This window comes from Pelodiscus sinensis, chromosome 14 (genome assembly GCF_049634645.1).
Source record: "Pelodiscus sinensis isolate JC-2024 chromosome 14, ASM4963464v1, whole genome shotgun sequence".
NCBI classification, from domain to species: domain Eukaryota; kingdom Metazoa; phylum Chordata; order Testudines; family Trionychidae; genus Pelodiscus; species Pelodiscus sinensis.
In genome coordinates, this window is record NC_134724.1 from 40,628,407 (window position 1) to 40,653,131 (window position 24,725).

The 24,725-nt window shown below is 45.4% G+C and overlaps 1 protein-coding gene across 1 annotated transcript in view; it reads left to right on the plus strand.

Annotated features, from left to right (window-relative positions):
• The first annotated feature begins 933 nt into the window (after window positions 1–933).
• Window positions 934–24,725, plus strand: part of CA12 (carbonic anhydrase 12) — a 43,995-nt gene continuing 20,203 nt past the window's right edge. The window contains exons 1-3 of the mRNA XM_075897646.1: window positions 934–1,122; window positions 8,566–8,586; window positions 20,017–20,196. Coding sequence (XP_075753761.1) covers window positions 1,032–1,122; window positions 8,566–8,586; window positions 20,017–20,196 — 292 coding nt within the window. The 5' untranslated portion in view covers window positions 934–1,031. The remainder of the gene's footprint in view (window positions 1,123–8,565; window positions 8,587–20,016; window positions 20,197–24,725) is intronic.

Here is a 24,725-nt window from a genome sequence, read left to right on the forward strand (position 1 = left end):
TAGTTTGACATGATTTGTTCTTTACAAATCCATGCTGGCTGTTAACAGAAGTTAAGCTGACTGGTCTGTAGTTTCTTGGTTTGTTATTATTTCCCTTTTTATAGAGGGGCAGTCTATTTGCCAGCTTTCATGACTTTTTAAAGATGATAGCGAATGGCTCAGATACCTCCTCTATCAGCTCCTTGAGTATTCTAGGATGCATTTCATCAGGCCCTGGTGACTTGAAGACATCTAACTCTTTGAAGTAATTTTTAACTTGTTCTTTTCCTATTTCAACTTCTAAACCTACCCCATTTCCACTAGCATTCATGATGTTAGGCACCATCAGCCTTCCTGGTGAAAACCAAAACAAAGCACCTCTGGCATTTCCAAGTTTTCTGTTATTGTTTTTCCCTCTTCATTGAGCAATGGATCTACCTTGTCCTTGGTCTTCCTCTTGCTTCTAATGTATTTGTAGAATGTTTTCTTGTTACCCTTTATGTGTCTATCTAGATTGAGCTTGATTTGTGCCTTCGCCTTTGTAATCTTACCCCTACATATCTGTGTTATTTGTGTATATTCATCCTTTGTAATTTGACCTAGTTTCCGCTTTTTATAGGATTCCTTTTTGATTTTCAGATCATGTAAGATCATGCACTAAGCTCTAGAGGTCCCAGCCCCAGTTCCACCTGTCATTGCCTGTTGGCGTTACATTTACATGTCTTCTAAAGGGTCTGCGAAGCTCCATGTTTCAGTTCCCCAGCTAAGTCTGTCACTGCTGCAGCACAGCTGAGTAGGGGTTATTAAAAGGATGAGCAGTTTCACAGAGATGCAGTAACCTGGAAGGCAGGTCTTTGATGACATCATTTGTTTTGGGCTGAGTCTGAGGAGTAGGTGTATAAAATGAGGCTGGAGGGGGAGGGGGAAGGTAATAGTTCCTTAGCAGCAGCTCTGTGTGCCTGTTGCTGCCAGCTAGCCGTCTTCCAGGGAGTTTCTTCAATGAGTGAAGAAAAGCCAGTGAACTGTCGGGAGATTATAAATCTTTCCTTGAGATGTCAGCCAAGAGCTTCAGCATAGTCACAGCTGCTTCAGTGCTTATCTTCTTCCTAAAGACCCCGGCTGTAGCGCAAGCACCATTAAATGGTAAAGCCTTTCAGCTTTTATTTTATTGGCATTCCTACTGTGGCATGTCTAACGTGGGCAATAAATGGAGAGATTATTGGTCTCCTTAGTACATTCTCATGTTTTAGCAGATTGCATGGATGAAGTGTTCGGAAATTTCCTGGGGAAGAGCATGAGAGTTTCTGTTCTGGAGTCATTCCACACACTGCTCCTCAGGGAATGAGGCAAAATTTGTATCCTCCCTGAGTCACTGTGAACATTGTATACACTCATTCCTTTGGTTTTAAATGAAAAACCTGGCTCAGATCACTGCAATGCCATATTCCTCACATACTAGACTTGATTTTTGTTTGTTTTTAAAAAGATGGTGGTCAGCCCTCCCCTGGGCTTTTGGCTGGAGTTAATTCTCACCCATTAAGAAAAAAATCCAGTGCAGTCACATAGGAAATAAGGGAGAAGCACATGAGGGATCTGGGGGAGAGAGAGGGCTGTTCTTGGAGTCTTTGAGATTTAGAGTGACTTTGGGCATTCCAGCTCTTACAGTCCCATGTCAGTACAAACTACTGGACTGTGGCTGTTTGCTTGCCAGGCTTACGAGAGGGATGGAATTCAGACTTTTTGAGTCAACCACATTATTTCAACCCTCAGAGGTGGAGCTGTGTTTGTCTATTTGCAAAAACAACGAGGAGTCCTCTGGCACGTTAAAAGCTAAGGCTTTGTCTACACTGCAGGGTTTTTGTGCAAGAAGCTTTTTGTGGAAGAAATCTTCCGCAAAAACTTCTTGTGCAAAAAGATGTCCACACCTCAAAAGCGCATTGCAAAAAGACTCTGCATGGACACCCTTGTGCAAGAAAGCTCTGATTGCCATGAACAGAATGGCCATCAGAACACCTGTGCTTTTTCTGATAGGCTCTTTTTGTACAAGAAACCCCTGTGGATTGTCCACACATGCCTTTTTGCACAAGAGCTGTAGCGCAAAAAGGAGTTATTCCTTGTGGGGAGAGGAATAACTCTACCAGCAAAAGTCCTCTGTCCTGTCGATGTATCGTATTTTAATTTTTTTTGCACAAAAACGTGCTTGAGGTGTGGATGCTCCACCAGTTTTTGCACAAAAAAACCCTTGTAGGGTAATAGGGTTGCAAGACACTTTCACAAAAAATCACGAACATGGCAGGGAAAAAATTGGTTGAGCAAAAAAAAAAAAAAAAAAAAAAAAAAACCAAACTTACATATCTGGTATTTTCTGGGTTTTTTTTACTGGACAGAAGACACAATTACTGGACTGTCTGTGTAAATACCGAACACCTGGCAACCCTATAGACATAGCCTAACAGATTTATTTGGGCAGATGCTTTCGTGGATAAAACCCCACACATGCAAGTGGATTTTACCCACAAAATTGTATGCCTGTTAATCTTTAAGGTGCCACAGGACTCCTCAATGTTATTTCCAGTGTTTCTATCCCCCATCCAAAGGAGTACCAAAATCAACTTTAATGGCCCTTAAAGTCAATGGAACAGGCTTGGTGGTGCAGACTCATTGTTTAGAAAAAATCAACCAAATGTGGCTAAGTTCAACCTAAAGTCCCAATCTACATTGGAGTAGCTATCACTGTTTCATTTTTCCAACTCAGATGGGTAATTTGAGAGATCCCATATGTATATGTAATGAGACACTATATTCCTAGATGTCACTACATTCCTCCTCCTCTCTGATGGAAGCTATTCCAGGAGACTTTTTTCCCCCAACATGATGTCATGTCCCTTTCTTAAAAATCTTATTAAAATCTCCAGGCTTGCTTTCAGTAGTCACCAGGAGATCAAAGCTGATTCCAGGAGACTCCAGGCTGGATCCAGTCAACAGGATTAATCCCTGGTGGGCCCCCACCTCTATGTTTTCCTGCACTTCTGCAGGTATTGGATGATTGCAACTCTTGTTAGCCCTGAATGGTGATCCACAGGCAACAAAAGCGACAATTGCCTGATGCCTATAGAAGCGTGGGTAAACATAGCAGGGGTGGCCTGCCAGGGACTAACCCTAGCAGGCTGCTGGGTTTTTTTGTAGCCCATCCCTGCTCCAGCCCAATCTTGGAGGGTTGGCAACCATACCCCATGACCAGAAACATAACGGCTTCCCTGCACAAACAGAGGAGATTCCGACCAAGAGACACTCGCTCCTACATGCAGAGGGGAAATTGCTGCTCTTCTCCCCCCGCTCTGAAGTGCATCACACATTTTGGTGACACTCTCACCCTTCAGCAGTTGCTGCTAGGATATGTCCTATCTCCTCCCTGACTGGCATTTTCTAGACAGCGTGGCATTTATTGTACTGATAAGACAATGGCCTGGTCTACATGAGCACATTTAAGATCCGGATTTCACTACCAAGGCAGATGGTAGCGAGTGTGAAAGCTGCAATGAGGACAAGGCCAACCTGTCATCCATGTCTTTTCTGATCTGAGTTAGAAAGCACTGTGGTAAGAGCACCTGAGCCCTACCTACACGAGTTTCTCCTGTGGCTACCATCAATGAAGATACACTAGGTAGTGAATCACAGGTCACTAGAGCAGGGTGGAGAATGGAAATTCCATTTGGCCAAGGATTTTAAGATTTTGAAATTTGCTTTCATTCCAATTTGGAAAAAAATGTGAACATTCCAAAGCTCTTCACACACAAATTTCAGGGGGGAAAAAAATCAACTTCACTCAAAATGTTTCATTTTGACTTTTTAAATGTTCTGAAACATAAAACACAAAATAATCTAAATGAAAAGGTTTTTTGAAAATCAAAACTTTACATTCCAGAATAGGACTTTGTCCATGATTGGAACTCCCCCTCCTGCCCTTTGTGTTCCAGAGCAAAATTGTATAAAGCATTTCGATTTTTGACAGGACTGCATTTTCTGAGGAAGTGGTCTCTCCGAAATTTTTCCAGCCAGCTCTCTAGGTCAATTTTCCCCTGCAGATGCAGCCATGGAGGGAAAGGGGACAGTTAATACCTGGTATTTTGGTGCATTAAGTCCTGCTGCTATGACTGACGCTGCACTGACAGTTTAGGGCCAGGGTCTCAAACTCAATTTACCCTAGGGCCAGTGCCAGTCAAATCCTTTTAGTGGGCCGCTGGGCACCCACCTCTGGCAGGGATCCAGGGAGGATAGTGATCTCTGCACATTACCACCCCCCCCCCCCCGCCGCTGTGCATCCCCCTGGCACTGCTTGCTGCCCCCAGACAATTTAAGCTCCCCCCGTTGGATGGTTGGGGTGGTTGCCCTGGGCCCTCCCCCTCGTCCCCACAGTACTCAGGTTAGCGATGGCAGGAAAGCAGAGTGATGCAGCAGCCTCTGCGCCACTCTTCCACCATGTCCTAGTCCAACCCCATTGCTCCGCTTCACTGCGGTGGCAGGAATCCAAGAGCCCCAGCCTGCTTGCCACGACCTGGGTGAAGCACAATGACTTGGCTGGCCTGGAGATGGCGGCAGAGTAGAGGCTGCTATATGGTTCTGCTTCCCCGTGGCTCCCGATGCTGTGGTAGGTGCCAGGGGAGAAGTCCAACCCCAGCTGCCAGCCTGCGCCAGGCCCCGCTGTAATCTCTGAGACTGTGTCCCTTGGGAAGGGGTGCAATGGGGCGAGAGTGCAGAGCAGAGGTGGGAGGAGCAGGGATGGAGTGGAGCAGGAGCTGGGCTTGGGGGAAGGATATGGACTCTCCCCCTTCTCAGGGCCACAGGCACTCGTGTGCCGACAGCCGTGCACGTGCTAGATTGTGGAACTGCTCGGGCGGTAGATGGCCTGTGGGCTGTGATTTTGAGACCCCTGGTTTAGCCCCCGGCTAGCTCTGCCTGTGTTGGATTTCTAATGCCTGTTTAGCGGTTTTACCAGACTTGTGAGATATAGCTCTGACTCGCATGTGGCCGCTCACAGGATGCATGTTATTTTTAACAGACAGGGGAGGAGAGAGCAAGGTGCCCGAAACAAAAGTTCAAAGGTGCATTCATTCTGCTGAGCTGCTACTTGCAGGGTGGAAGTTTGCATCTTCTTTGAAAATTTCAGTGCAAGGGAATCAGGGCTCCATAACTACCTCTGAAAAGGATTTTGAGGCCTAACCTACATTGCTTTGAAATCCCAGCCCTAATCAAGACCCAAGAGTTAAATATCTCTACTTTGCAGAGCTGTACTAATTCATCTTGTTGATTTAAATTGCATACCTGTGCAGGGAAGTGCACTTCAGGACACTGGGAAGTCAGACAAGAATCACTTATTATGCACATACACTCTAGTTGTCAGACTCATATAATTTAGGGTCCATTTCCAAATTAAAATCCAAATCTAAAAACTCCAAAATTTGGGCTCGTTGAGATTTGCATCACCTTGGAACCAATTCTGCTTCATGAATGGGTATGTCACTCTTTCATGAGGACAAGTGCCTCTAACTCGTTGGCAAGCTCGAAGTTCTAAAAACGTGAAAAGCACATTTAAACAGTTCCTAAGTGTAAAACATTTCCTTCCCATACTTGAATGACTAAATGGAAATGTACTCTAACTGGACACCTCTGCTGTGAGAAGAAGCAGGAGAGATTTCATTGACAAGAAATGTGATAGTTTGTTTTGAGTGTCCCTATCAGATCTGAATATCTACCGTACAGAGATGCAAGTAATAACAAAGCTATATTTAATGTGATCTGTAGCTGTTGAAATTGATAAATCATAGACCACATTCAATATTTTAATCAATCCTAGCTAGCTATTTATGTTCCCCAATTTTATTTCTGAGCCCTTGTCTTTGTTTGTGTTTTCTGATACTTAGGTTAACAGGCTAACAAAAGCCAAAAACTTTTTAAAATGCTCCCATTCTTCTTACAGAGATTACACTTCTTGATCTTCCACGATTTGCAAAGATATTAACCCAGTCAGTCCCTAATGCCAAAAATTAATTTTGGCCCATTGATCATTTTAACAAATAAATAACCAATGGCCTCACACCTCATAGGAAGATAACTTTATACTGTCTCTTAACAATCCACAGCCATTTCCTATAAGCATCACATGGTGAAAGCTCAGCATGATTGTGCTGAAAGGACTTACTGTCATGCAGCTGGCAATCAACATTCCACTTTCTGCAGGTCTTCTTCAGTCATCTTGTAGCCCTTCTGCCAGGTAGTGCTGGCAGCAGCCAGGGCCAGGTTCAATAGCTAGGGGTCCTTTTTCATCCATCTCACACAGAACCGGCTCGAGCCCCCACCGAGTATCCTGGGAAATTCACACACCCCTGGGTGGTCTGAGAGGCGATGCTTCCCCACTTGCAAGCACAGAGTCTGAGTGCAGAAAAGAAACTTTTAATGAAAGAGGGAGAGAGGTCACATGGCATTAGCTTGGGAAAATACCACAAACAGAATTCATAACCCCCCATGAGTAACTGTCCCACCTCAAATGGATTGAGCAATGTTCTTTGCCTCTCAGGCTCACTAGTCCAACCATGTAAGGGTTCCATTCGCTAACCCAAACTTTCTCCGTACCCCACTTCAGATGCCCCACTTACAGCTCTGTCCAGTCAGTGCGGACCCTGACACATCACCCTGATGACTTCTCTCACTGAGCCTGAGGCCACGCCACCTTTGTGCTGCTCCTGTGGTCCGCTTGCTGCACCAGCCACTTCTTCTGCTGGTTACCTGCTGCCACTCCTACCGGCTGCCCGCCAATCATTCCCACCAGCCGCCCTGCTGGCTGCCTACTGCCCTGCCGCCCGTCGCTCCTGCCACCGGCCGCCTGCAGCCGTTCCCACCGGCCACTGCTTTTACCAGCCGCCCACTGGTTGCAATGGGTCTGGCTCCAGGCCAAACCAGTGACTTCAGTCTACACTGCAGGCTGTTCTTGTGCAAAAACTTGTGGAGCGTCTACACTGTACGTGTGTTCTTGTGCAAGTAAATTTACAGTAAAACATCAGAAAAGAGGGCTTCTTGCACAAGAGTGATTCCTTTCCCCACGAAAGAGCTCTTGCGCAAGAAGGCAGTGTGGACAGCAACAGGAGTTTCTTCAGCAAGAAACTCCTATGGCTAAAATGGCCATCAGAGCTTTCTTGTGCAAGAAAGTGTCCACGCCGCCATGGGTGCTCTTGCACAAAAGCACATGGCAGTGTGGATGCACCCTTGTGCAAGACTTTTTGAGCAAGAACAGTTGTTGCACAAGAAGCCTGCAGTGTAGACATAGCCTTAGTGATTTCAACTCTTAGGCTATGTTTACACTAGCGGGTTCTTGTGCAAGAGTTTTTGCACAAGAACTCTTGCACAAGAGTTTTTGCACAAGAACTCTTGCACAAGTTGTTCTTGCGCAAGAACCCGCCGCCAGTGTAGACATAGCCTTAGTCACCACCTAGGCTGGCCTAAAGATCCAGCTTCCACTGGAATAACAAAAAGAGTCCTGATGGACTCTGCTTTAGGTCTAGCCTTACAACAGGGGGGAAAGAAATAGGTTGAACTAGTCTTACAGCTCACACCTAGCAGGCATAAAGCAGGCTGGCTCAAGCCCTTTCCCCCCAACTCAGTTCACTCAACTCTGGAAGGGGGGAGGCTTGTTTATCTGAGACCCCTTACAATGATGGTGTCTCTCCTGCAAACATTGGTCACATATTTTACAGTTCCTACATTTGGGCATAGCATGGTTTGTGACCCCACAACCGCCCAAATTAGTTACAATACATCACATTCCATTCTAACAACCGATCCTCCATCAGCCCTGGCTGAACTGGATTTACATAACCATACCCCGATTCCTTCCTCATCCCAGAATGAGCTGTATTTACATATCAACAGTTAATTATCTTTCAGGACTAAACAACTTCAGCTGGCTGCATTGCAAGCAGTCCTTCAGACCCCCTGGCTTACAATCTGAACTATGTATGTGCCCTTAAATGACAACCAAATGCCTGCGCATTTGTGCTTCTCACTGTACAAGCAGAAAGAAGAGATGATTTCAGTGTGTCGACTTTGGCCATTCAAAAAAAATTTGACTTTAGAGCAGTAAGTAATTAATACAAGCAATCCATCCACCCTAGTCCCTGTTTAGAACCTTTAATTTATAACCCTCAAAGTTCTTTCCAATGGAGAACAGTATCAGTATCTCCATTTTACAGATGGGGAAATTAAGGCACAGAAAGAGGACAGTGACTTGCCCCATATGCTCCAGCAGGTCAGTGGCAGAGCTGGGAATAGAATGGGCTCTGGCCACTAAGAATCACTCCTTTTGCCAAGGATTCAAATAACGTAACGGATTCTCTAACTCACAGAGATAATTGTGATTGACATAGGCTCAGTCTTTAATAATCTGTGAAAATTAGCCTGTTTGTACTGGACAGCTGAAATAAGAAGACAGTTAAGTACTACGGAATTCACCAGAAATATAGCTTTTTTGACACTCTGTAGACTAAGCAAAATTTCACATATTCACAGTAGTATTTGTTTTTGTTTTTTTAACAGGATCTAAGTGGTCTTACATTGGTAAGTAATGACTTTAATTCATATGCTGAAATTTAATCCTGTATTTTGTACTTTTAAGGAGATTGGGACAAATTCAACCTGGCAACACCAGCTGGTATCAGTGTAGTTATCCCAGGGTGAGACTGAGCTCATTGTCCATCAACCTTCCTGCTGACTCATAGCTTAGCAAGATTAAAAAGTGTCACCTAGAGGAATCTGTGTTAACCTGCAAAACCACAAGATCTGCAGCAGCATTAAATATGATATGGAACTGCTGATGTTTCCCAAAGAAGTTGTCCTCATACTGTTCACAAGAGTCCCTCCTGGGCTGTAGACAACACTTCTCATTCTCCAGTCCAATCCCTAAAACACAGGGGCTGTGTCTAGACTGCACCCCTTTACCGTAAAAGGGATGCAAATTAGACACAGCGCAATTGCAAATGAAGCGGGGATTTAAATCGTCCCCGCTTCATTTGCATAAACATGGCTGCCGCTTTTTTCCGGCTCGGGGCTTTGCTGGCAAAAAGCGCTAGTCTACACGGGGATCTTTTGGAAAATAAAGCCTTTTCCCAAAGATCTCTTATTCCTGATTTTAAGAGGAGTAAGGGACTTTTTGGAAAAGGCTTTATTTTCCGAAAGATCCCCGTCTAGATTGGCGCTTTTTGCCGGCAAAGCCCCGAGCCGGAAAAAAGCGGCAACCATGTTTATGCAAATGAAGCGGGGACGATTTAAATCCCCGCTTCATTTGCAATTGCGCTGTGTCTAATTTGCATCCCTTTTACGGAAAAGGGGTGCAGTCTAGACACAGCCAGACTGAATTGCTAGCTATTCAGAACAGCTGACAATTCACTCTACGCGCCATGTGCCCCTTGCAGAGTGGGGGCAGGGAGCGAGAGACTGATTGGCCTGCGGGAAGGGGGTCTGCACGAAGTCTCCTCTTGCCTCTAGGGGTGCACGGTGCCTAGTGGGAACCACCAGCTGTTCTGAACAGCTGGTGGTTGTCTCTAGGTGCAGGGGTAGGGTGCCTCTTCTGCCTGAGACTCTGTCCCTTCTGGGGTGGCCCAGGGCCACTTCAAAAAATTGTGAAGTGGCTCCCCTTCTAAAATAATTGCCCACCCCTGTCCTAACAAACACTGGAGGAGAATGTCGAAGCTAAAGGTATTTTTAATGCTATTAATCTAATGATTCTTTATTTTATCATAAAGGAGACATTGTAAAACTAATTTTAAAGCCTGGGATCAGAATAGGATAGAAACGTTAATTTGTGAGGAAATTCCATTGGACTGCAACTTCGGGAAAACCTGATCAAAACATTCTTACTGTGCTGTATGGAAAACAACACTGCGCCCATGTGACCCGCATCAAAACAGTAAAGCATTTCTTTGCGTGCTGGCATGGCTCCTGCTGGACGTCGTCTGCTTCCACCTCCCTCACCCTCTCACCTTTCACTGTGCCTTGTCAAACACTCAGAGAAAGGAAATCAATGGTGTTTCACCCACACATGGTGATCATGCAGTGACATGGTTTGCTGGAGGAAGTCACTGGGTATCATGGACTCCCTGACTTCAGTGATCTCCATAACATACTCTTAGCCTTGGAGATACTTTCCTGGAGACGTGCCACTGCTGTTATGCAGTCTCATAAACCACCCAGTCCCGCTACCAATGATTTGCTTCTCTGACGCAGAGAGCACTAGCATTCTAGTTCCTCCCAGCTCTTCTCCTGGGTGGCCCAGTGACAGCCTGCTACAGTCGTACGCGTGCAGGTGCAGGCAGGGAGATGGCACACCGCCAACCTGCAGCCCTGGTTGCAGCCAGTATGTTGCTCAGCTAATTATAACACTGTGCCCTGGTATTGTTTCAAGTCATTTTTATTAATCACAAGCACACCTACTTGCAAGCTTCTCTTATGATGCAGTCACCCACAAGGGGAAAGTCAGATCTCCTTATGCTCACTCAGGGCTGCTTGCAGTGTGTGAGTAGAGCGTGCCCAGGAGCTAGAAGCTGCACATCAGAACAGGAGGTGCGCTATGGGACTGACGGTCTACGGCAATTGGGGGTTCTAAAAACGCCTTGCCAGGGAAATCCCTAGGCCTCACCCTCCACCATCTAGAGTGGTGGTGGCAGGGGTCCCTTCCCCTCCCAGACGGCAGAAGCAGTGGCAAGGGGCCTCCTTTTTCACACAGTCACAGCACCCTCCCTTCCTCTGGTAGTGAAGATGTCCTTGGGTGGGTGGCCCAGGATCCCTGCTCCCTTTTCCCACAGAACACTTGACTGTCACAGGATACATCACTTTACTGTCACAGGTAGGGAGCAGTAGTTTGGGGACGAGGACCCTCTGAGGCCATTTGGCTGCAGCAGTTACTACACTGCTTGCACTTGTCACACTTTGAAGTTCTCTTCACAGCTCTGAGGGGAAAGAAACTTTTTATCTGGAAAACGGCAATTTTACTGCACTCGCACAACCTCAGGAGCTGGGACGCAGCATGGACCCGTGGCGGCTATGCCTTAATCTGCCCAATCGGCCTTCACTTGCAACTTGCTGTCAGTTGCTTTTCTTTCCCTGCTCCTACTTTGCTTGCAGTGCCCATTGAGAGTTCCAGACACCCTTGATCGGAGCGCAAGCGGAGGGGAGGTGTAAGGGTTGTGTGCAGAACGGGGCCTAAACCCAAGCAGCTCTAAGTCAGTCACACCAGATCTTCCACGGGCTTTGCCCATGCTATCGACTCTCTTACATTTGGACACAACTGGCAACGGTAAGAGAATGCTGAGCACTGCTTGTGCTGGCTCGTCCTGACCACACGGCCCGGGACAGCTCGCCATTTAATTTGAGGGCTCTTTATTTTCAAATATAAGATTTTTTTTTTTGGCTGTACACAAGCACTAAAGCACTTTAAGTTGATGCAACGCACAGGTTGAGAGGGTCTTGAAGAAAGTGTAAATTCCAAGACAGGCTCCCCACATGTATCTCTGAAATCTGGTCCTGGTTCTGCAACATTGGATTCCTGTTTCCACAGCAATCCATTCCTCCTCGGTTGCTACCTACTTTTCAGATCCGTTGATTCAGAACAAAGAGCTCTTCTGCAATGTCTGACATTTAAATACTGAGTAACCCTGTCACTCATTCTTTGTTCCTTATGCAAATTATGTCCCTTATGCAATAGCGAGCTGGTTTGAGCCCTTTGCGTGCAGGAATAGCTTCTAGCGACTTCTCCCTTACAAGCCATGGCTGACTCTAACCCACCATTCCATCAGGTGTGTACATGCATGTGTACAATAGCCTGAAGATTTTTCCCCCTAGCAACTAGCCATAGGTTTGGCCTGGGCACCCTCTGGAGTTGTGCCTTCATGGCGCACAATACAGTGTCTGTTGCTGACCCATCCACTCTGCAGTTCTTTCTTTCCAGCTGCTCCGACAGAGGGGCAAGGAGGGCGAGTATTGGAATGGACATGAACTATACATCCCGAAGAACAAGAAGAAATGGAGTAACTATTTTTTCTTCTTAGCCACATGTACCCAGGTGCAAAGCTAATATGGTGGCTAAGTGGATCCTTATGGAGGAGACAGAAAGTCCTTGCTGCTTGAGATGGACGAGGTAGTCTAGAATCATTGGTCCTGAGGCGAGAGTTGGGAGTGAGCTGCATTGTGCCAACCAGACTGAAAATCTCTTATACTTGGTGAGCTAGGTGGCCCTCCTGGAGGATTTCCTGCTGCTGAGGAGGACTTGTCTAATCTAGTCAGAGCATGGGAGCTCCAATGAGTTCAAACATGGCACTTCCATACCATGAGATGCAGTGACTCAAGGTTTGAATGCTGATGGCAACTGTAATCTTGAATTAGAAGGTCAGGGAAGGATGGTAGGGTGACCGGGACTTCCACGGACATGTACACGAGTGATGCATTCTAGTGCTGATGAGGCTATCAGTAGACCTGAGCTCAGTCTCTCTGGATCTTGAGGAGGCTCTTTTGGATGAATGGAAAGGCATATAGGAGAGGGCCTACTCACAGAAGCCTGGGCTGTGGTTTTGGAAAGAGCAGATTTGCTGACACTTCCTGTCATGTCATGTGGCAAACCAGTCTATTTATAGAAAGACTGAAGTTTATGACAACCAGGCAAAGCGACCACTTGTGGCCATGAAAAAACCTGCTGAGGTGGCTCGCTAGCTTGTTCTGCACTCCAGGGAAGTTCAACACTTGCAGGTGTATGGGATACTCTACACAAACGTCCTGGAGCACAGGGGCTTCCTGGCTCTTCCCTGTTGGTTGATATAGAACATTGATGTTGTATTGTCCATTATGGCTGATACACAACAACCTTTTAGCGGGCTTGGAAGATCTGACATGCAATGCCCTGAGCTCTCTGACATTGATGTGGAAAGCCAAGTCAGCCTGATACCAGAGACCTTGAGTCCTGAGGTCCCCCAGATGGGCTCCCCAACCTAAGTCCAACATGTCTGTCTCTAATGACAGGGATGGCTGCTGGGCCGTAAAAGGGACACCTAAACCAACCTTATGGGGATCTGTCCAGCAGAGAAGTGTGTCAAGAACTGGGTGAGGCAGGATCACAATCATGTCCAAACCGTCTTTGGCTGGTTGGTACTAGGGATGTTAAATATTGGTTAATTGAATAGTCGAGTAACCTTGTGAATTCTTATCCATTACTCGTCTATTCTATAGTCCTCAAGGGTGGGGTTGGCAGCCAGTGTACTCCGGCTCCACTCCCCAAGAGACCCCTGCCATTCTGTGCTGCTGCCTCTGTAGTGTGGGGTGCCAGGCAGGAACTAGTCTGCGGGGGACCAGTTCTCCTCATGGACTGGCTGCCTGTCACCCCGCGCAGTACCTCCAGCGTGGGGTGGCAGTAGCCGGTCAGGGGTGGGAAGAGGGTCTGAGCCAGCACTGAGTTGGGTTGCCTGCCCGCTCAGCTCCTAATACACTTTAAATGCAGAGCCGCAGCAGGGGTGGGTCCCAGAACCATCGCAAGCCAGGACTGAGCCGGGCTGCTGGCCAGCCTGCTAAAAAATTTACTAGTTAATGTGTATAGTCTATAGCATTAACCTATAAGCTTTTGCTTATCAGTTAATCGGTTAACTGACTATACTATTACATCCCTAGTTGGTACACTCATGCCAGCCAGGACTGACGAGGACTGACCTGAAGCCTGGTGTCTTGTACCACGTAATTACAAACTGCCATGTGACCCAGAAGTTTCAGCAGTTCCTTGCTGTGGTGGTGAGGAACTGTCTGAGGCTGTGCACACTATCCGTAAGGGACTGAAGCCTTGCTTCTGGCAGGAATGCTCTGGCTTCGTCTGAGTATAGACTGCCCCTGCAAACTCTATGCTCTGGATGGGGGACAGAGAGGATTTTTCTTCCTTTACAAGAAGACCCAGCTTGTCAAAAGTAGTTCAGATTAATCAGAACCGAGCCTCCACTTTGGTCTTTGATCAGCCAGTTGTTGAGGTATGGGAATACTTATACCTGATGCCTGCGCAGGAACACAGAGACCACCAGGATGCACTTGGTGAAGACTCTTGGTGCTGCTGAGAGTCTGAATGGAGGGAGGGAATTGTTCACCACAAGCCTGAGGTACTTCTTGTGGGCCTGAGTAATTGCGATGTGAAAATATTCATCCTTTAAGTGGAGGGTGGTGAACGAATTTGCTGGATCCAAAGAGGTGCTGTTGGAGTCCAGGGAGACCTTGAGGTCCAGAATAGATCTGAGCCCTTCTTTGGCTTTTGGCGTTAGGAGATATCAGGAATAGAAGCCCTCACTCCTGGGTTCCTGAGGAGCCTCCTGCACTGCCCCAAGAGATAGGAGTGACTGCACCTCCTGGAGAAGCAGTTGTTCATGAGAAAGGTCCCTGAAGGGGGACAGGGAAAAGGGGTGGAAGAGAAGGAGGGCACAGAATTGGATGGAGTATTCCCTCTCTATTGGGCATAGCATCCAGTGGTCCAAGGTGATATGGGACACACAGTAGAAAGGGGATCATCAGGACAAGAAGGTGGGGGGGGGGGGGACGACTGTTGCACTGTCCTCAATCCTACCTTCAAAAGGCCTGTTTGTAGCCAGATGAAGGATTTTGTTGGCCAAAACCTTGACCTGAGGACTATTGGGGGCATCTCCTGTTTCTTCTGTGCAAGCCGTCCTGACGGATTTCTGGCTGATATGAGTGCAAAGGAGGGCCTGGGATGAAGTGCCTCCACTGTGTAGCAGGAGTATAGATACCCGCACACTGCAGAGTGGCTCTGGAGTCCTTGACATTGTGCAATCTCATTCGTTTTCTCAGAGAAGAGGGACAGACCTTCTAAGAGGAAAGGGGGTCGTGGATTGTTTCTTGGACTTCATTGCGTCACCATGCCCCCATATTTTTATGGACATGGGTTTTTAATATGAGTATGCATAACTCTAACGTGCTTTATGCAAAATGTGGTAACCTCATGTTGAAAAGTTTGCAGTCAGCTGGCTGTGTATTCTCTGTTTGTATGCACGTATCATTCCTGTAGGTGAAGTTAGATTAATGTGAGTCTTCTAGTGAAAGCCATTAGAGCTTGTCAAGGAACTTATTGGCTCAAGACAATGACCTGTAAATAGTTTTATTTTTCCTATAAGCGCAAAATGTGGTTGGTCCTACAAAAACAGGTGGCCATTGCACTTGATGCTGGAATCCATCTGGAATTTTGTACTCTTCCAGAGGGGGGCAGGGGAGAATGGAACAAAGGATTCCTGCCCAGGGAAAAGTCTATTTAAGGGAGAGGGAGCTAACAATGATGGTCTGAAGCTGGCTTTCGAAGCTGCCTTCCCACACTAAGAGGATAAAGAACATAAGAACGGCCACACTGGGTCAGACCAAAGGTCCAGCTAGCCCAGGAATCTGTCTTCCAACTGTATCCAATGCCAGTTGCCCCCAGAGGGAGTGAACAGAACAGGTAATCATTCCGTGATCACTCTCCTGTCATCCATTTCCAGCCTCTGACAAACAGAGGCTAGGGATACCATTCCTACCCATCCTGGCTAATAGCCATTGATGGACCTAACCTCCATGCATGGATACACAAGAACACCTGGAAAAGAAAAGAGAACTGTCACGAAAGAGGTAGAGGACGACTGCTGGGCCCATGTCAAAAAGGGTATGTCTACACTAGCTCGTTAATTTGAGCTAGGTAGGCAAATGAGGCGACCGGAGTTGCAAATGAATCCCGGATTTAAATATCCCAGGCTTTATTTGCATGTTCCTGTCCGGTCACCATTTTGAAATTTCAGTAGCCCGAACTCACTGCCGCACACCTACACGCAGCAGTGAAACATTAATTCGAACTAAGTCCTTAATTCGAATTAACTGTCATTCCATGAGGAGTAACAGTTAATTCGAACTAAAGACTTAGTTCGAATTAACGTTTCACTGCCGCGTGTAGGTGCGCAGTAGTGAGTTCGGGCTAGTGAAATTTCAAAATGGCGACTGGACGGGAACATGCAAATAAAGCCCAGGATATTTAAATACTGGGCTTCATTTGCAACTCCGGTCGCCTCATTTGCCTACCTAGCTCGAATTAATGAGCTAATGTAGACATACCCAAAGAGATCAGCTCTGGCTTGCGGAGAACTGCACCTGAAATGAGAACTAGAGTGAGAAATAGGATTTATAACAACTTCTTTTAGCGTATTAGTTGTAGCTGGTGTGTTTTGCTTTGTTTTGGCTTAGTAACTTACTTTGATCTGTCTGTTTTCACTGGCCAGCACTTAAATCCTCCTTTTTTATACTTAATAAAAAGAGGATTGCATTCCTCTGTTTTAGGGTACGTCTAAACTACATGGCTCCATCGACGGAGCCATGTAGATTAGTTTACGCGAAAAAGGGAAATAAAGCTGCGATTTAAATAACAGCCGCTTCGTTTAAATCAAAATGGCCATCGTGCTGTGCCAATCAGCTGACTGTAGACTGCCACGCTGTGCCGAGACGGGGATCTGTCGACCCCAGAACCCTTTGTCAGCTGATCCTGTAAGTCTTGTTTCACGGCATCGAGGGAAGATGCAGGTCCCTGGTTTGATGCAGAGATTGAGGAGGGTCCAGACTTGACCGCTGATCCCTACAGGCGGGCGTCAGTGCAGTGGAGGGGTCACTTTAGTGTGGTCCAACTTGAGTCTCACAGCTTTTGGCTTCTTACGCCTAGCAATAGGAGATTGTCCTGTCTGGCTGCATTTTCTGCTGCATCAAAGATTCTGAGGCGCAGAGCAATGTGAGTAGGTCCAGAGGGGGGTGAGGATGTCTTGAGCGGTGCCCACACTTACTGCAAGGCCTTGTCTTTACTCAGCGCTGGGCATTCCTCCATATCCAGGATGAGGTACTTGATGTAGGGTCCATCAACCTGGGATTGGACTGAGGCCAGAGATCCACCGCCATTAAGAAAACCTGTAGGCGCTGAACTCTGCCCTTCAAAGGTTGGGCCCTGAAGGGTTCACAGATAGGGCAGCAATCCCTTTGACAGCTCTCTCCTAAACATTTCAAACCCTAAGTATGAGGCAAGCTCGCACACTTCAAAGCCTAAGCTCTTAGGCATGCACTTTCCACAGGCTCCACAGGCGTTGAAGCCCGGGAATCTAAGCATGCCCCAGTGTTGGGAATGTGTGGGAGGGGAAATCCCCACAAAGACCCGTAACTATCTCTAATCTCTAAACTCATCACTATGAACCACTAACGAAACTAGAACAAGAACTAGGAGAACGAGCAGCTGCTGCACTTGGGGACGTTCCAGCTAGTGGTCACCGGTGGTAAGAAGGGAAAGAGGAGGGGGCAGATCGGCAGGGCTGTATGTTGGATGCCATGAAGGCACAACTCCATGGGGCACCCAGACCGATTCTATAGCTAACTGTGAGCTCCCTGGTACCCAACCAGTTCTGAAGCAGTAGCCATTATAGTTACATTCAACCAGCCAAATAGCCACACGTGGCTAGTGGCTAATGTGTTGGACACCATGGCGCTAGAAGAAAAGTCTGGCTACTATGCACATCCAGGCACACACTCCTGATTAGACTGCACATGAGCTAAAACTCAGAGTGAACTGTTTTACCACTGAGTTAATTTAAAAGTGCCTTAGAGCTCCATTGTTTCCCTGATAAGGAAATCCTAATTTCATAAGTGCTAACAAAGTGTGACAAGAGTCCAGCCCTTTCAGGTGAGTTCTGGTGCACTAAAACAAGGAAGGCTACCTGACAATATACAAGATTCCTGCAGTGCCTAGAAAAACTGGTTATGGATAAGGAAACAAGTAGATGAGTTAACTAAAGCTGATGTGGGGAAACAGACAAGAATCTCTGCTGTTTAATCCCCATTGGCTTAATGCTCTTTGCTTACCAGAAATGTGCACATCCACCCTAATGTCACTGATGTGCCTAAAAGCTTCAGCAAGTGGCATATTTTACAAGATAAAAAAAAATTATCTCCAATCTCACCTGCCGACCTTGGAAAATAAGTTTCCATCTCCTGTTACTAATCCCTCGTCACCCAATCCCTTCAGAAAAGTAGGTCTGGGAAAGTATAGTGCACTCCCTGATGTGGTTTCCAATGGCTGAAATTAGATTTCTGTTTATTAAAGATTAGCAATTTAGCAATCACATGAATGCCATAATCTTTTTGGTGCAAGATACTTAATGTTTTCCTTGAAAACTAATACCTTAGCAAGGTGAAATCAGAATCCAGGCCTGGGTTCTTAGGTTAAGACTGGGGGAACCCTTCCTCCTCAACCCAACTCCAACAGAATCCTGACCCCTGATTCAAGGAAACAAACATCTCTTTGTATCCTGCCTGTTGGGCCCTGACTCATTTCCACCTGCTCTTAGCTCATCTAGCTTTGGAAGGACTGATATGCATTGGTTCTACCTGCAACTGAGCCTTAGTGGTCTTTCTAGGCAGCTGCTGGAGGACTAAACTTGGTGCTCTTTTTCTCCAAAAGAACACCTTAAGGCAAGATGCACCAAGGTGGTAGAAGAGCCCCCAGCAGAAGCCAACAAATGCCTGGTACACCCTGTGAGTCAGGAAACAAAGGTGAACTAGTCTGGAACAGAGGTATGAAGTTTTGCAATGCTGAGGCCAGGGAGAATCCTGGAAGTTTTGTCTGAACAGTGACTACAGGATCAGGCCCATGCCATCTGAAATGCATGAACAAGACAGAAAGGACTGAACTCTGCTCCGGCACAAAGAACTTGTATTGAAGGGAAAGGAACAGCACTCGAGGACAGAATTGGCTTAGGTGCTTTTGTGGGAGAGACACAAATCAAACAGATTTTGCAGAATATTTGTCACTGTCAAATCTAACAGAACTTGAAATACATGTCTTACTTCTTGCACTAAAGCTTAACAAAGACTTGCACATCAAGTCTCAACCTCAATAGGCCAATTATTCTCATTTCCTGATGACTGGATTATGTTCTCACAGTGTGTATATTCCCCTGACCCAGTGCCAAAACACACACTACACAGTTTAGTTCACTAGAATCAAAGTCAAACGTGACTGGAGAAAATTTAACAGTTTTCCTGCTTTTCCCAGTTCAATGTACATTTTCCTTGATTGCTTTAGTGAAATAAAACCACTGTGCATTTTCTTTGACAGCCTGTAACTACATACACAACAGTATCAGTATGAGACTGCAGAAATGCTTTACTCATTTATCCAATCAGAACTAACTTCTCACATAGCAAATACATTCATGGGCTTATTAACAAATGTAGTCAATGTTCATTTTTCCATTCAGAAAAATATGCTTTTGTGAACTACAAAATGGCATATTCAAACTAACCCTTGCCTAGCTTCATGATAAGCTTTAAGTCACTTTGTTTCACTTCTGAGAGCTTTCTATAACTCTGTTATATAGTGAATTGACTTTTATACTCTGGATTTCAGTTCCAACAGAATCTGTGAGTCACTTAATAATTTATCAACCTATAATGTTCAAGTTATTTGGCTCTTAGTACATGTGCTGCAGCTTTCTATGAAAATGAATCATTTAAATATTTGTCAAGTTTTCTCAAGGCTTTTCCTATTTGAGGGTAGAGATGACTAGATGTGCGTTCACATATGTAGTGACTAATAAGATAATTAATTGATGTATATTTGCCATTAGGATTAAATGAATTTGAGTCTTAGCAATACATATGCATTTTGTGCGCCACAATGTATTAGTAACAATGAGTGAAACTCAGACACTCAAGGAAGTTACATGAACTGCTTTGATTGCAGTAATTTGACCTCTTCCTTCCAGTAAGAGACTGAAAGTGTGAAATTAAGAAGCAGTATGGAGAAAAGGACAGATTCTGTTCTGGGTTTGACGTCAATACTCAGGGAATACAAGGCAGTTCATATGTTATCCAAACCAGTAGCCATTACTAGAGTGTAGGAAAAGTACCAATGAAGGTGAGAGCAAAGACTGATAACCCTATGTACTCTGTTAATGTTCCCAGGCCCTGATGGAGAGAAAACTTGGCCAAAGAAGTATCCATTTTGCGGAGGAGTGTTCCAGTCTCCAATAGATTTTCATAATGATATTCTCCAATATGATACCACTCTCTTGCCTCTAGAGCTTGTAGGCTACAATGTATCCTCCACTGCTCACTTTAAGTTGACCAATAATGGTCATTCAGGTAAGGACCAAGCCCTTGCGATAGAATGTAGACATCTTAGATAACTATTTAAAGAAACTTGTAATTATAGAGCATACATAAGTATACCATAAATATATCTGTGGCACTTTAGTCTTCTGATTAGCTCAAAGAGTGGATCCTTATGCTTATGAAAAGCTTCGCTTGTTAATTTGGTTTAAATACTCAGAAATAGGAACAGAATTTGCAATTTTGTTTAGAAAATCAGTAAATCTGAATAAAGTGACCCTTAAGAAATATTGTAATCAACTGGAAGGATAAAATAAGTGGTTCAATTGAATTTAAGACCAAAAAACCCCACAGTCGAACCTGGGAGTTCCAACAAATGCTTCTACTAGTTCAGTGGTCACCAACCAGTCGATCGGGATCTACCAGTAGATCTTGGAGCCTCTGACAGGGGATCCTGACTGGTTTGGCTGGGAAGCTCTCAAGTGCTGGCACTTCAGTTGCCCCTCCACCCACTGTCATGCTGCTCCTGCCCTCTGTCTTGGAGCTGCTTCTCTGGGAGCCTCCTGCTTTCTGTGCAGGGTCTGGGAGGGAAAAGAGGGGGGGTGCTGATGTCAGGGTGTCCCTCCTCATTCCTGTACCCTGCCTCCACCCAGAGAGAAGGGGATGGAGGGAGCTGGGCAATGCGAATCTCTATCACTCTCACACACTGTGTGTGTCTGTCGTTCTCACAAACACACACACACTGTCCTTCACTCCCCACCAGCACATACATGGGGGGTGGTTGTTATTTCTGTGTCTTCTTGCCAAGTGGGTTAGTTTTGGTTGTAACTTGTCTGTGCATTTTGTAATTTTCATTTCTCTCTGATGCTGAAATGTAATTTTGTGAGGGGTGAGTTCTAAAATGTCTAATGTGGTGGCTGGAGTCATTATCCCTGTGGGAATTGCTGTCCCTGGAAGTGGCTGGCATGTCCCTGCAGCCCCTGAGAAAGGCAGAGCAGAAGGTCTCCACATGCCGTCCTTGTGGGCAGACACCACTCCTGCAGCTCTCATTGATCAATAATGGGGAACCGTGGCCAGTAGAAGCTGTGGGCTCAGGGCCTGTAGATGAGGGGCAGCACATGGCACCATGGAGCCATCGCTGTACATGCCAGCTGCGTTCAGGAGTGGTGCAGGGCCAAGGCAGGAGTAACCCTGCCTTAACCCCACTGCTCCACACCCAGAAGCCATCTCAGTTAAATGGTGCCCAGCCAGAGCCTGCCTCCTGAACCCCTGTGCCAGCCCTGAACCTCCTCCTGCACCCAACATCCTGCCCCAGATGTGAGTCCCTCTGCACCCAAACCCCTTCCCAGAATTTGTACCTTGAAATCCTTCTGGGTCCCAATCCCCCCACTCTGAGCTAAGCCTGAATCCCCTCCCATACTCCAAATCCCTTGGCTCAAGACCAGAGCCTGCGCACCCCAAACCGATACCCCAGCCTGGCGAAAGTGAGTGAGAATGGGAGAGGAAGGGGGATGGAGTGAGCAGGGTGAGGCCTCAGAGAAAGGGGGGAGGAAGCCAGGCAAGGGTATTTGGGTTTGAGGTAGATCTTACATTGCACTTAAATAGAAAAAGTCATCTTGTGGTTAAAAAGATTGGAGACCACTGTACGAGTTGAATAAAAACACAACTCCATTAAATATGAGACAAAGACATATTATAACCACTGTCACCCTCCACTGTCACATCAAGGCAAGGTACCTTACCAACAACAGCAGAGATGAAGCAGTCTCTTAAAATGCCAGAGTATTTATTATAATACCACTTCTAAGCCAGTTCCCCACAAATTTTTCTAGAAACAATGTAAAAACTTACAGACAAGAACAGCAGCTAGGCTGCCCTGAAGCACATCCTTCCCCGTACTACCCAAAGGGTCATCAACAGAACCTGTACTATAAAATACCTCAGACTTTTCCCCTTCCCAGCATGCTTTGTTAAAAGGGCTTGGGGGTTGGCAAGTCTCTCTTTTCTTACTGTTTCTGTGGGGTAAACATGCTCTATACCATATCCATAAAGAGCTGTATTGGGACCACATCTATTCAACATATTCATAAACAACCTGGAAAAAGGGATAAACAGTGAGGTGGCAAAGTTTGCAGATGACACAACATTACTAGATAGTTCAAAGTAGGCTGCAAAGAGTTACAAAGGGATCTTACAAAATTGGGTGACTGACCATGCAACAAAATGGCAGATAAAATTCAATGTTGTTAAATGCAAAACTATGTACCCTGTCAAACACAATTCCAATTATACATACAAAATAATGGGAAAAAATAAAATATAAAAAATGCCACTATATAAATCCATCGTGTACCCACATTTTGAATACAGTGTGAAGTTCTGAGCCTAGAGCCAAAACAATATATTAGACCTGGAAAAAGTAAAGAGAAGGGCAACAAAAAATGATTAGATATAGACCAGCTTCCATGTAAGGAGAAATTAAAAAGACTGGGACTGTTCAGGTTAGAAAAGAGAATGAAGGAGGAAAATGGTAATGGTCTATAAAATCATAAAAGATGTAGAGAAAATGAAAAGGAAGAATAGGGAATTCTACACAAGAACCAGACACACTCAGTGATTAAACAGCAGGATTAAAACTAACATAAGGATGTACTTCCTCACATAACACAGTTAACCTATGGATCTTGTCACCCGGGGATATTGTAAAGGCCAAAACTATAACTGGGCTTTCTAAAAAAAATTAGATAAGCTCATAGATGATAGGCCCATCGATGGCTTTTAGCCAACATGGTTGGGGATTCAACCCTATGCTCTGGATGTTCCAAAACTTCTGCCAGCCGGAAGCTGGGACTGAATGAGAGTGGATGGAGCACTCAATAAATTCCCTTGTTCTGTTCACTCTCTTTGAAATACCTGGGACCGTCCACGGTCAGAAGACAGGATCCTGGACCAGATGGCCTATTGGTCTGACTTAGAGGAAGATATCCCTGGAGCCCCAAATATGAATTATTCAGCTAGGGTATATCTACACTAGCCCCCTAGATCGATCTAGGGAGGCTGATGAGGGTGACCGAAATTGCAAATGAAGCGCGGGATTTAAATATCCCCCGCTTGATTTGCATGTTCCCGGCCGGTCGCCATTTTAGAAATTAACTAGCCCGAAGTAACTGCCCGCATCTACACGTGGCAGTGAAACGGGATTCCGAAATAAAGCCTTAACTCAAATTAGCTGGTATTCCTCCTGCAATGACGTTTACCAGCTAATTCGAGTTAGGGCTTTATTTCAGAATCCCATTTCACTGCCATGTGTAGATGCGGGCAGTTACTTTGGGCTAGTCAATTTCTAAAATGGTGACCGGCCGGGAACATGCAAATCAAGCGGGGGATATTTAAATCCCGCGCTTCATTTGCAATTTCGGTCACCCTCGTTAGCCTCCCTAGATTGATTTAGTGGGCTAGTGTAGACGTACTCCTAGTGTAAAACATTCCTATGTTCTTATGAGTCCATTCTTTAGGTAAGAACAAACCTTCTAGAGGACCTGACCATTGGTTTCCATCTCCTCACAAGTGGCTTTAAAAGTGGTAACAATAAGATAATGCTTATCTGAAAACAATGCTTAGTCAAAAGCAAATCCTAAAGTGCTCTTGAGGAGAACATTACAGCACCTGCTCATATAGTCCCTTATGTCTACAAAACTACCCAATGGCCTGTAAAGCATTGTGGTAACACATTAATTCTTACATATAATTAGTGCACTTCATAACTTATTCCCTTAGGTAGAATTCTCTATTTAAATTAGATTGAAAACACTGGAGCACAAGGAAAAGCTCTTTAACACTAGCTGAATAATTCATGTGTTGGGTAATAGTCCTCTGTAGAGAGGCTCCAACATCTGAAATGCACGTGTTTTGTTCTAAACCTGGGCCATTCCAGGAACAACACGCTACCCATTTGGAAGTCACCTGAATATGACCTGCAAAGAAAGGGGCATTCTTTACAGTTGTTTAAAATGTTCAGAAGTTGTCAAAGTTTAATGATAAATGAAGACATACATATAGTTTCTTTTCTAGTATTACACAAGAAAGAACATAACCTCTCCCTCCCCTATCTTTGCTAGGGGCCTTGGGAAGGTTACACCAGCCTGTAACCGGAGTTGAAGTGTTCCTTCCACCAAGGTGACAGGAGAAGAATGATTCTTAAAGATGTGGCTGTAGCTTTTCTTGACATCACTCTTCAGGTCCTTAACAAGGCTCATCAGCAAGGGGAGGGAGACAAGAATTTAATGTTAAATGGTACCAAGATCCTTAACTATTAAGTCATCTTTATACATCACAAAAGAGAAAAAAAAAAAGGCTCAAAAATGTTGTTTTGCTTCAGTGATCCCTTTTCATAAACTTAGGATGGTTTACCAGTATCCAGGGAAAATTCCAGATCACAACTCTCCCTTTCAATTCACATTCCATGTATGACATTCGAGTAGAACATAGAGGGGAAAAGTTTTAGATTCTCTAGAATTATCTAGAAAGTTCCTAAAAATGATCAGCTTCCAGATACTATAACA